At 33.5% G+C, this 13,589-nt stretch overlaps 1 protein-coding gene across 2 annotated transcripts in view; it reads left to right on the forward strand.

The window, feature by feature from the left end:
• DIAPH3 (diaphanous related formin 3) overlaps positions 1-13,589 on the forward strand; it is a 211,247-nt gene that overhangs the window by 33,956 nt on the left and 163,702 nt on the right. For both annotated transcript variants that reach the window (XM_015851688.2, XM_015851687.2), the window contains 7 exons: positions 3,210-3,284; positions 3,373-3,442; positions 3,827-3,963; positions 4,438-4,543; positions 12,627-12,737; positions 13,159-13,277; positions 13,427-13,543. In XM_015851688.2, coding sequence (XP_015707174.1) covers positions 3,210-3,284; positions 3,373-3,442; positions 3,827-3,963; positions 4,438-4,543; positions 12,627-12,737; positions 13,159-13,277; positions 13,427-13,543 — 735 coding nt within the window. The remainder of the gene's footprint in view (positions 1-3,209; positions 3,285-3,372; positions 3,443-3,826; positions 3,964-4,437; positions 4,544-12,626; positions 12,738-13,158; positions 13,278-13,426; positions 13,544-13,589) is intronic.

Below are 13,589 nucleotides of genomic sequence, written 5' to 3' on the forward strand. Positions count from 1 at the left end.
GATTTGGTGATCCAACTGTATTACAGCTAAATAGTCTTACAGATAGCATCATACTACAGATAATTGATTATCTACAACTATTTATTCTCCTTTTATATAGTAGTTTCAAGAAACTTAGATAATTCCATTAAGAGAACTTTTTAAAAATGCACTAAGAATGGAACACTGACAGCTACCTTGGTATCTCATCAGGCTGACAAAAAGCTGTGTTGCCTCCAGGTATAGGGCAAGTAATTTGTTATTCTGTTGTGGAAGTAAAGGAAAGGACAATAATAACACAACAGTTTTTTACACACTAAATCATTCTCAGCCTCTTCAACTGCTGGGCATGTTCTAAAGTGTCTGCGCACAATTTCATCTAATACAAAATATGGTAAGAAACATGTAGTAGGATCATCTTTAAATCAGATATAGCCAGTTATTCTCAAAGTACTCGATCAGTGTTTGCCTAATAGTTTCAGAACAAACCACCCTGGTTGAGGAGAAAATCTATTTTAATGAATTTATATATTTACATGAAAGACTTATATAAAAGCATCTGATCTTAAAGAAATCCATTATAGTTCTGTGTCTAGCAAATACAAAGAACATTTTAATCCCCTCCTGTGATGAGAATTGAAATACTCTGTTTTTCAAAAGAGCTGCTGTCTATTTACAGTAGAATGACTCTTTGTCACTGGTGAGGTCCTACTAATTATAGGAATATCTGAAAATTCTGATTACTCTTCAAATATAATATAAGTAATAATAATGACAAAGTATTATGACAACAAATAAATTTTACTCCCAGATAAATAATTTTTTACCCACCGTGGTCAATGGTGTGCGAATCGTAGAATCACTGAGGATGGAAAAGACCACCAAGATCATCCTGCCCAATCATTGCCCCATCATCACCCTGCTCTCTATACCTTATCCCTAAGTAGCATATCTACACTTTTCTTGAAAACTTGTGGAAACCTCGACTCTACTACTTCTCCGTACAGTTTGTCCAATGCCTTACCACTCTTCCCGACAAGAAACTTTTCCTAGTATCCAACCTGAACCTCTCCTTGTGCAATTTGAGCCCATTACCATTTGTCCTAACTCTAGTCACTTGGGCGAGGAGACTGACCCTCACCTCACTATAACTTCTTTCCAGATACTTTTAGAGGGCGATAGGGTCTCCCCTGAGCCTTCTTTTCTCCAGACTAAAGAATCCCAGTGCCTTCAGCTACTCTTTGTAGGCTTTGTGCTCCAGACCCTTCACCACTTTTGTTGTTCTGTTACTCTGTACAGGTTCCAATGTTTCAGAATCTTTCTTGCGTAAGGGGCCCAAAACTGAACACTGTACTTGAAGCACAGCCTTAGCAGGGCCGTGTACAGAGAAAAGATCACTTCCCTAGTTCTGCTGGCTATACTATTTCTGATACAAGTCAGAATGTCATTGGCTTTCTCAGCCAGCTGAATACACTACTGGCTTGTGTTTACCCAGCTGGTGATTAATACCCCCAGATCCTTTTCCTCCACCAAACTTTCTAGCCACTCTGCCCCAAGCCAGTAGTGTTGGTGTGGTGTTACTGTGACCAAAGTGCATGACCTGACAGTTGGTCTTGTTGATCTTCATTCACTGGACTCAGTCCATCACTCCAGGCTCTCCAGATCCCTCTGTATGGCCTTCCTTTAACTTAGTATCATCTGCAAACTTCCTGAGGTTGCACTCAATCTCCTTGTCAATAAGCATATTAGTTAGGACTGGCTCCAATACTGATCCCCAGAGAACACTTCTAGTGACTGCTCGCCAGCCGGATTTAACTCATTTCACCGCCATTCTCTGAGCTTGGATGTTCAGGCAGTTTTTACCCAGTGGAGAGCACACTCATCCAAGCCATGAGCTACTAGATACTCCAGGAGAATATATGTGGGAGACAGAAACAAAAAATTTACTAAAATCTAGGTAGATTTCATCCACAGCCTTTCCCTCATCCACTAGGCAGGTCATCTGATCATAGAAGGAGATACTGGTCAAGCATGACCTGTATTTTATGAACCCATTCTGGCTGGGCCTAATGCCCTGGAGGAAACATATAAAGTAAAGTAAAAAAAAAATTTTTTTTTTTTTTTTCCTAATTCTCATCAACTTTTTAGCTTCTGATTTTTCAGAATAGATATTTTGTTTTTTCATGAAAGACTTTTTTTATTTTTATTTTTTAATATAGGACAAGGCGTTCTGTAGCATAAGCTTTTTAAATATAATAATGTAAAGAGTTCACAGAAATTATTACTACAACACCCACAACAGAACCTTTGTTTTAGTGATTATAGGAACTATTATGTCCATATCATGCTAACTATCTTATGTTCTAATTAGAGATGGTTTGTAATCAGTTAATAGTTAGAAAGTTAGAAGTACTATGCTAATTTCATGGTGGAGAAAGAAAAACTAGGCAAGAGAAACCCATTATGAAATAAATTTCTGTCTTTTTTGGTAGTAAGAGATCTAAAGTTTTATGACATTAGTATGGAAAGTTAACTAAAGGTGTTGGGAAATATGTATTGTCACTTATGGAAACAGAAAAGTCTTCAAGTGTCCCCTTCCCATAAATCATAGTGACGTATAAACATGTCTTCTGTTACGACTATAAATGTTACTGTCTGTGAAATGTAGTATTATGTAATTGATCAGACATTGTTTCAGCAAGAAGAAGAGGTGCTATCCAGGGGATGGCTGTGGTATGGCAGGAAGTCACTGAAGAGTAGAACTTTGTTGATGCTTGTATCAAGCCATTTTGACCAAAAATGAACAGAAATGTGAAGCAGTTGTCTCGTAGAAACAGCTTGCCAAGGCTTAGTCTCACCAAAGCTGGCTTTGGCAAGAGCTGAATGTTTTGTTATGTTTTCTTGAAAGTATTCACATACATCTGTATTTCAGGGAGACATTTCTGTATTTTCTGTAGGTATTTTCTTCTTTTTTTTACCATTTGTTTTTTAGATTCTCTAATTTTTATTAGATACTTCAGTGTTTTGGTTTTTTTAAGGTAATCTAATTGGGTCAAGGTGTGAATGCAATGCCCTTTGATCCTCTGTTGAATAACGATCAAATTTAGCTCATAAAATGATCAAATTATACTGCTTTATTTATTTTGAAAATTTCTTCTTCTTCTTTTTTTTTTTTTTTTTAAATAAAACTTTGAAATATCAGTTGTTTTAATGTCTTCCTTTCTCCCTAGCTGGGTTGAAAACTTCGGCCGAGAAGGTCTGGGTCTTCTGTTGGATGTTTTGGAAAGACTGGTTGAAACAAAACAGTAAGAATAACTTTCAATAAAATTGATAAGTTTTTATTATTATGTAAACAGCATTTAATTACAATACATATAATTTCAATCTATTCAGCCAGGACAAAGCTGTGAAGAGAAGCCAGCATAAGGTTATACAGTGTTTGAGAGCCTTCATGAATAATAAGGTATGGGATTTTCTTTAATCTGGAACTTTGAATACTGCTGTTCGGTCTGGTGTTGTACATGATCAGTTAGTGTAAGTCTGTGTAATCTGGAGAAGCAGTGTTGGTCAGCTGTGACTTGAAAATCTTTCTGCCACGTCCAATTTGTAGAATCCTACTTTCATAATAGTATAAACGTTTGATTCTGATGTTTACTCTCATTAAAAAATGAGTGACCTGTTTTGACTTTTCCCTCTTTTTTTTTTTTTTTTTTTTTTTTAATTGGATAGGTTTAAATATAGTTTGAAATATTTACTTGTGGAAATTGTTGTCATATTGTACTGGACTTTCAATATTATCATTTGGTTTCCTTCCAACTCTCCTTATAAGTGTTTTTCTGCTGTTTAGTATGGATTGGAAAGAATTCTGGGAGAAGAGAGGAGCCTTTTGTTGCTGATCAAAGCAATTGATCCCAAGCAAACTAATATGATGACAGACATAGTCAAACTCCTTTCTGCAATGTGCATTGTTGGAGAGGAAAGCATGTAAGTACTATGTTTAGCCAGACATAGTAAGGTAAGTTCAGGATAATTAATATCATAATTGTATATAAACAAAATGCTGAATTTTTCAACTAATGCTTGAAAGTAATATCTGTACTATGTTGGCATTTTTGAAAATACCTTTATTTATAACTTTTTTAATAGGTGTTTTATTTTTGTCAGTAAGAATTTTCTTTTTTGTTGTGTGAATGAACTGGTTAGATGGAAGTAGTTTTGCAGCCATTTTTTCCCTAAAAGTTTTTTAGCATTACTTTTAAGGTGTTTTGGCCATTGTAATCTAGTAGGTCATCCTTGGTTACATGAGTCTCCAAAGGAAACAAATTATGCTTAAACCTCCTACATCTGCACCCTAGAAATTGAAATGGGTGAATGTTCTGTCAGCATGGCTCTTCATATAAAAAGTGAACAAGAAGGTTAAATATCTCTCCTGAGTAAAATGCTTTTCTTTTTGTATAGCCTTGAAAAAATTTTGGAAGCTATAACAGCAGCAGCAGAGGAAAGAAATGTTGAAAGATTCTCTCCTATCGTAGAAGGACTTCAGGATAACTCAGTGCAGCTGCAAGTAAGCAATTTTTCACACAAATAGTCTTTCCAGCAAGCAAAAATAACTTTGTATATTTTTCTGCATTACAGAAAAGGAGAAGAGATACTGTTTTAAATGAAGGTTGAATTTGGGAATGTTTCTTAAAATGTAGTTTTTGAAAATGCATTATTGGGAGATTCAGTCTTGAGAAATGTAATGATGTTGTGGTTTCTTTTGTTTACCCAAATCTTACAGATTTTTTGAATTAAAGTTATACTGCCTTTTAAAGTAAAGTATGAGTCATATATTAGATGCAAAAGTATGTAATTTGTAGTGATGTTAGCTTAAGATTAAATATAAATGTTCATTGAAAACAATTTCTAGCAAAATTTTTAAAAGTAATTTTAAGTGAGCATGAAATCTGTCTTGTATCTACTTGACCTCATTTGCCTTCACTCAGAGCGAAAGCAAAGAACTCTTCACTTTATTTTCAGTTTGCTTCAGTTGAGATACAGAAATACAGAAAGATGCAAAGTTCTATAGTAAATTTGAATAGTCTTTGTAAGTCATTATTCTATTATATTAGTGTGAACTCATATTGATCTTCACATAACTCAGAGGAACAAAAAATTTTCATATCGTACTCTGAATTTTGCCACAGTGGCAGGAGATAAGTCTGTAATTTGGAAGAAATGTTTGTATTACTTCACTGTCACCTTTTGTATTAAGCAGTTCATGTCTGATAGTAAGGATTGCTTTTGCTTTCTCACTCTTTTTATTAGTCCAGATATCAATTTGTAATATAACTTGTCAAGTAAGTAAACTGTCTTTCTCTAGTCTCTAGTACTGGAAAAATCATGACCAAAATACTTTGTTTTCTGAATTGCTTTGCTGAATTTAAATTCTGTCTGTGCTGAACTTAGGTCAATGGAAGATTATATAAAAGATTAAAGGAAAGTGGATTACTTTGATTGGGGAAGAGATAGTTGACTTCCTTTTTTGACAGGTTTTGTTCATAGGTATTACCATTTTTCTTTCCCATGTGGGAGAGCTGATGGCAAGTCATTTTTTAGAATCTTGCTGCCATAGCAAGAATTAGTTCCAGTGATAAGACAAATTCACTTCTGGGCAGTGGCTTTGTGGAGCTTTTTGTAGGGCTCAGCTTGCAATAAATGTGAGCGAGAAAGAGGGACTGAAGGAGGGAATGTGTGTTCGGAGGAGAGAAAGAGGAAGAAGAGAAAGAACTTTGAGCCTCAGTTGTAGTTGGTCTGGAAAGGGACAGCACAGGGAAATTGTACACTGTAAGACAACACATTTCCTTCCTCTATTCTAAGCCTTTTGTGTCTGCAAACTCAACAAGTTTCTCATAGAACTGGGTTTCCACCTTTATGTTTTTACAAGACTCTTTATGGTTCTTTAGTATTAACTTTAAGTATGCAATCTGCTGTACATCTGTCTTCTGTTTCATCTAGACTTAAGTGTGAATTATGTTAAAGTTAATACATCTCTGTTGAGTATAATTTTTGCTCAGTGTTGTAGCATCCTGGCATGCAAGCATTGCTTTCTTTTCTTGTTCTTTTTTTCGCAAGCATTGCTTTCTTTTCTTGTTCTTTTTTTCTTGTTCTTTTTTTTTTCTTTCTTTTTTTTTTCTTTGTTTGCCTTTCTGTTTGTTTTTTTGTTTATTTATTTATTTATATTCCTTATTGCTTTTCAAAATTGCATATATTCATGTGTGGATCTGATTATGGAAAAAAAAAAAAGCTTTAACTCCTTTTTCTATATAGTTCAAAAAGCACACAAAATCTGTAGTAAACCAGTCCCTTAGTTTATCTACTGCTTCAAAAAAAAAAAAAAAAGAAAAAAAAAAGTACTTGTGATTAATTTATCCAAGAATCCTTTTCCACTTTTTTATGATATTAATGCATTAAGACCTGTATAGATCTATAAGTATGTCTTGCTGTGTAAACCAAAGGTAAACAATTAATAGTTATTTTGGATCAACATTTGTTAATAGGCTTCAAATATTACAGTCCCTTGCGAACAGTTGTTGGTAAGCAGCCTGCTTGATAAATAGATAGAAACCAGTATGAATGGCAGTTGACAGTTGGTGTGCAGCATAAAAAATGGTTATAGCTGTTTAAACAGTTAGGTCTTTCTTATAAACATGAGAGCAATCATGCTTATTATTTACAATGATGCTCCACTTCCTTAGTGAGACAGCACTGATGAGATAACAGTGTTTTACACTGATGAGTGCAGAAAACCTCAGCTGGGCTGCTAACTGCAGTAATCTATTTTTCTAGGACTGCTCTTCTGATATTAAACAAGTACTTTTCTACTAGTTGCAGCATTGTAGAATTCTACTGCTCCTTGTTTTGGGGTTTGTTATCCTCTGGTACAGAGGAGAACAGAATTTTTAAAACTGACAATTTATATGTTACAATTACAGTACTTATATTAAATAATTTGTAAAATTCCTTTAGATTTACTTGCAACTTTAAATTTGCTGAAAATAGTTAACATGTTCCATCTATTGTGTTTTCTGGGCATAGAAATTTAATGAAATTACCGATTTTTTTGGAGTTAGTCTTGCATTTGAACACTTTCATTTCAAAAGCTTTTTCTTTTTCACACTTGTCAAATGTTAGCTAGGTTTGTTTGTTACTTTTTTTTTTTTTTTTTTTTGGTAAGGCTTCTCATGTGAATCTATTGTAAACTTCTGTATCGATGACATTGACCTAGTGGGTAATTTGACAGTGTTTTAATGAGACAAAAGTTTACAGTTGTCAGTTACTTGGCATATTCGCCTTGATTATCTGCCTGATAAATGTAGGCTTGCTTTGTAGCAAGTGAATTTGACACAAACAACTGACCTTTTCAATTTTAAGTTGACTAACATTTCTGTTACTTGAAGGATGAATTTATAAGAAGCCTTAGTACGTTAATTTTTTGTATTATCAGTGAAACTTCAATATATCTACTTTTTTATTTGCTGAAAGCAAAGAATATTCTACTTTTGATCTTTCATAAAGATTATCAGTAAGTATAGAAATAGTACTTAAATATTTTTGGTTTAAGATGAGATTGCTGATCCTAGTTTGAGCATATAGTTACAGTCAGAAGTAATACTGAACTTATTAAGAAGTATTTTTGTGTCAAAGTTCTTTCCTATCCATCAGTAGCATTACCTTTACTGTATTTATAAATTGACAGAGAATACCATTTCATCTTTCTTTTTTGTCTAATAAGAAAAGAATGTGTGATCGTATGGCCTATGATATTTTGGTTAGTTGAATTGCTTGGCAGTTCTTGGCCATTTGGTACTAATGAGATCCTGTGCATTTGTATGCACAATGCATTTCATTGCTAAGAATATTTTAGAATTAGCAGGGGAAACAATTTAGGAAAATTAGTAAAGTATGTACCAAAGCCAAATCTACATCCAGTTAAGTATTAGGAAGCAAAATTTAACTACATCTGTATTATCATTTGTCTTTTCTATAACTGTTGAGAAAAGTGAAATTGAAAATCTTCTAGTAGTCCTCTTGTCTAAAGATATGAAATAAGATGATGCTTAGACACCTACTTAAGATTGGCAATCGTGTCTATGTGAGGAAAAGCTGCTCTGAGCTATTGAGTTGTCAACACTTTCCATTAGAAAAGTACCAGTTATATTATCTTTGTGTTCAACTGAGAAAAATAAAAGTATGAAGAACATGTTTTGTAATCCCCAGAGAATGCAGAGAAAATAAGGATTAAAATTTCAGGCTGTAAGCTCTCACTTAGTGGAATCTATCTATCTCATTGATGTACTTTCTCATAGAGGAAACCATTCAAATTATTCCCATTCTAGGTGAACTCTGTTATCATCCAGGTGAAGCTCTTTTCTCTGCCCAAGAAAGAGTGCTGGGAAATTACAGTCCTTGACACCGCAACAAAATTTTATAAGGCCCATCAAAAAGTTGTATATTACTGAATGTCTTTCAGGTATTAGAACCAAAAATAATTGGACTTATTCAGGCATCTTCTCAAGGTCTGCAGAATCTAAAATTTTTGATGAATTGGTTTTAGCTGTAGACCACTTTTTCAAAATGTATTGGTCACAATGAATTCTGACTTCCTAGGAAGCTAATTTACTTGTCTTGACTGAACTTTATGCTACCTCAGCAGAAGTACCTCTTCATTATTGAAGATGAGATGTCTTTTAGATGTGGACATGGCCTTGCCTCTTTTTGTCCATGACTAAGAAGTTCTGAAAAGATTGTCAATCTCATTCAAACTAATTGAGCGTAAAAGAATGCTGTTGTATTGTCAGCTTGGGTCCACTCACCTGAAGTGCAAATAATGACTGATTTTTCTGCGTACCAAGGGTTGACATTTATAGAGCTGCCAACTGGAGCATCACATCATTTTCCTCAAGTACTGTGTATTTTGAGAATTCTTGAGGAACAATTTTGCATTTGGGACAACTATCCTTCAATTTTTAATTAGGAACACAGAAGACACAGAATCACAGAATTATCAAGGTTGGAAAAGACCTAGAAAATCATCTAGTCCAACCATTACCAATACTTCCCAGCTAAATCATATTCATCAACACAACATCCAAACATTTCTTGAACACTCCCATGGTCGGTGACTTTACCACCTCCCTGGGCAGTGCATTCCAATGCCTGACTACCCTTTCCAAGAAGTAATATTTCCTAATGTCCAGCCTGAATCTCCCCTGGCGCAGCCTAAAACCATTCCCTCTAGTTCTATCACCGATTACACGAGAGAAGAGGCCAGCTCCCAGCTCACTACAACCTCCCTTCAGGAGGTTATAGAGAGCAATAAGGTCTCCCCTAAGCCTCCTCTTCTCCAGGCTGAACAGTCCCAACTCCCTCAGCCTCTCCTCAATACAATAACTTATGAGTGGATGCTGCTTGGGATTCTGCATATACAGACAAATAATTGAATAAAAAGAATTATCTTAAGTCTGAAAAGAATTGTCTGGAAGAATTATTTTTTTCTTCTTTAAAAGGATCTTTGAACTATATAGAACATGTTTTCTCTTTGGTCTTACCCTTTATTTTCAGCATTCAAGCATTGGACAGAAAGACCTGAAAGGCCTGTTTACACTCTCTTTTGATAAACACTGTAAATAGGCAGTGAATGTGTTAGGAAACAATTTATTTCAAAGAACATTTTCCAATCTAACACAGTAGAAGTAAGCCACCTCTGGAATTTCAAAATTTGTAATTAATTAATTAATGTTTTTCAAAGGAATTACCATGTCTGTCATTTCAACTGTATTTCTTTAATTAGTAGCAGGGAATAACTAGTCATTTAACTACTGCTAGGTCTGAGGTCAATTTATAGTTTTTGGTAATTTAAGAACTATAAATATCAGTTGATATTTGAATTTTCAGAATTTTATAAACATTGTTGTTAAACAGGTTTAGCACTACTTTAAAATAAGTATGTCACAGTCTGATATTTTCATATTTAATTTAAAAAACAAACAAAATTCAGGCATTAGTTTTTATTTTTCTGAGGCATTTTTGTGGCTGAGACTCCCCCTCCTAAGCAAATAGAGGAAGTAAAATTTCAGAGTTATTGAAAATTTTGTAGGCCAGAAACAAACAAGAAAAAGTTCTCAAATAAACTAAGCCAATGAGCATTCTGAGTTGCAGTTCAGTTTCTTTCACAACACGTCAGATGTCTTTGTGTATTAGACATATGTATGCAGTACTTGCAGATACCACACATTTCCCTCAGGAGGTTCCCATTCTTCTGTGCTGGTATTTGGAAGCCAGCTGGGCTACACTGAATGTGTACTTATATTCTTGTTTAAGCTGGTGAATTGGGTCCGTAGTTGGTAAAGATGATGTATCCTATGTGCCCGAGTCACTATATCTGTGTTGTAACAATCTGAGCTGCTTATTATCAGACAACTGATTAATAAGAATGGGAGTTCAGTGAAGAAGTTTAGGTACATGTAGGTATTTATCTGTGTGTAGACATCTAAATTTAGATATCTAAGTTTGAACTGTGTTGTATTGGAAAACTCATAAGAATAATTCTGTTTCTTGAGTTCTGTCTTGTACATTAAACAGATGCTACTTATACCAAGCTTGCTGCTGTTTATTGATGTATCTTCAAACAGAGTAACAGAGTATTAATATATTTTATTCAAACTGTGAACTTCAGAACAGAAAAAAAAATCTTAGTTCTTGAATCTACTGTGGGTTATCAGTTAAAAGTGCCTATTAGCAAGCCACTGTTCATCAAGCTATTCAACAAGAGGGATATTTTTCTCCTTCTCTTGCTTTTCTTACGTCTTCCTGAAATCTAACTTTCCCAACAAGCACGTAAATTAAATTGTTCACAAACTGAATATTCTTTCGTTTTCTAGCCACCATTAAATGGTACTTTCGTTTGAAACATGTTGTAAGCATTTGTGGTCTGCTAACAAATTCTTGCTTTTGTCTTTTTTTTGTTTGTTTGTTTGTTTGTTATGGTTTCATGAAGCAAATTACTCAAAAGTAAATTTAAATGAGGTGTTTTTGTGAATTTTATTTGTTTCCTCTTTTACAACCTGCACTTTCTGCTTTTTGCAGACTTCTCTTTGAAGGCTGCAACAACTGTTCTGAACAAGATTTTAAAGGTCATGACAGACAAATATTGGATACAAATATCTTTTCTAGTTTCTGAAAAAGTTTGATTATGCACAAAGAGAATTTTAATTTGCTTTCTATTAGGTACTGTTAAAGCAAATACTAGGAGATTTTATTCAATTCACTTTTAAATGAGATTGGGCACCTTAGGTTAACTTTTTGCATTATGTGAAATTTGGATATAGAATTTAGCAGATCACAGATAAGAATTTTATTTATCTTTTACCATAAAATTGTAGGGAGAAAGATGTCAGAATGGTAGTTCTGATGAGCACTACAAAGATGACAGAATCTACTATGAAAGTTTAAGCCCAAAATTGTTAGCAATTTATCCACTTTTAAGCTAACTGCCCAGAAAATAATAATTGGGGATTATTTCTTATACATAATTTTAAAGAAATCAGACATAACTGAAAGATTTTTCTCAATGAAACATAATTTATTAAGAGAGAATGGTCAAAGTTGTGGTCCTGTTACTTAAACTCCTATTCAACTCAGTTCTGTTAAAATTAAGTACAAGAAATGTTCTACTATTACTTTTCTGAAAGAAAACAGATTACTGGTACATCCCTTTTTAATATGCATATCATTTGATTGCTACTTAGTAGATAAATTCTCTGAGAAGAATATGGAAAAAGGGCAAGGGCAGCCTTTTATTGCCTTGCAATTTAATGCTTTATAACTTTATTTCTTTTTAGTTTGTTAAAAAGGTAATTAACTCTTCTTAATGAATAACATTTTCTTTCTAAAATGTTGTATTTTTTGCTTACATAAAATGGACAGGCTTGTAGCAAGGAAAAAAAGTAATGTGGAAACATTACCTCAACAATTTTCTAAATTTCTATTTTCTAAACCCTTATAAAATGTTTTGATATTTTTTTATTTTTATTTTTTTGAAGATCAGACTTAGGCCAGTCAGAGCTTTCTTACCTGTTGCTTGAACCTATCAAACAAATCCCATCGGTCTGTGAGAAAGAATTTTGCTTTACAAAGTCATGCTACGTTTATCCATACTATTCATTTCTTTATGTTGCAATTAGTCATACTATTCAATTAATTTGTTCTTTAGTTCTATTTTGCTTCCAATATACTTTTTTCACTGTACACACAGACGTTAGCCCTTACAGTTTTCTGTTATGTTACTATGTATACATATATATGTAGAAGAATTTATATTTATACCATTTTTTGTATGTTGAGAATTATACTTATCAAGGCATTTGTGGCAAATGGATTTATTTGTAAAAATGGAAAATTTGAAAGAGTGAGAAAATCTGATTTTTGTAGAAATTTGTAAACTTGTTTTTGCTATCCCTAGCTTGTGGCTGACGGGAAATCTAAGCATCTTAATTATAGGACTGTAATGGACTGATAGCATGCTATCTAGTAGCTTGATTTGTCTTTTTTCCTTTATGAACACTGAAAACTAATAGTAACACTATTTTATTTTTCCTCTGTTGTAGGTAGCTTGCATGCAGCTCATCAATGCTCTTGTTACATCTCCTGATGATTTGGATTTTAGGCTTCACATCAGAAATGAATTTATCCGCAGTGGATTGAAAGAGATACTGCCAGTAAGCACCTTGTAGTCTTTCTTTGTATTGCTATTTAAATTACTGGACTGTTTGAGTCTGAGAGGAGAAATGAAGAACAAGTTCTTATAAATTATTCTCAAGGGCATTTTATTAGGTTAGAGTCTAAGCAGTTAGATATTACAATCAATCTTAAAATAAGAATGAAAAGGTAAAGTGTATTCTCTGAAGCTTATGCTGAATCCTTAATCTTTTACAGCTTTGATTTAGAATATGCAACAGAATGTAATGCAGCCACTAGTGAAGTCAAAGTGGAAGCCCTGTTTACCTTTTGAATATTAAACTTAACTCGTTTTAAAGTTTAAAATATTGTGGATTCATGGAAATTACTAAAAAGAAACCTGTAGTATTTCTTTATGGAAATGCTACATTTGCCAATCTTTCTACTGTTTCTTCCTTGCAGCAATTGAAATGTATAAAAAATGAAGCACTAGATATTCAGCTGAAGGTATTCAATGAGCATAAGGAAGAAGACATGATTGAATTTTCTCATCGTTTAGAAGATATTAGATCTGAACTAGAATATCCTTTTGATATTGGCAAGAGAAACATGAAGAAAAGAATACATATAATGAAAATTTTTCTGTGTAGCTTTTGTTTAAAACAACATTTTGACTGAACATTTGATAGAAATTCTTTTTAATCTTTGTTTTTCTCCTTAACTCTTTTACTGAAGTAAATGATGTTTACAACATGGTATGGAATACAGTTAAAGACACTAGTGCCGAAGGATATTTTCTTTCTATTCTCCAACATCTTTTGCTAATAAGAAATGATTATTTTATACGGTATGTTTAATGCTATCTTGAGTGTTAGTTATGTATTAGATTGTTG

The sequence above is a fragment of the Coturnix japonica genome, chromosome 1 (assembly GCF_001577835.2).
Source record: "Coturnix japonica isolate 7356 chromosome 1, Coturnix japonica 2.1, whole genome shotgun sequence".
NCBI classification, from domain to species: domain Eukaryota; kingdom Metazoa; phylum Chordata; class Aves; order Galliformes; family Phasianidae; genus Coturnix; species Coturnix japonica.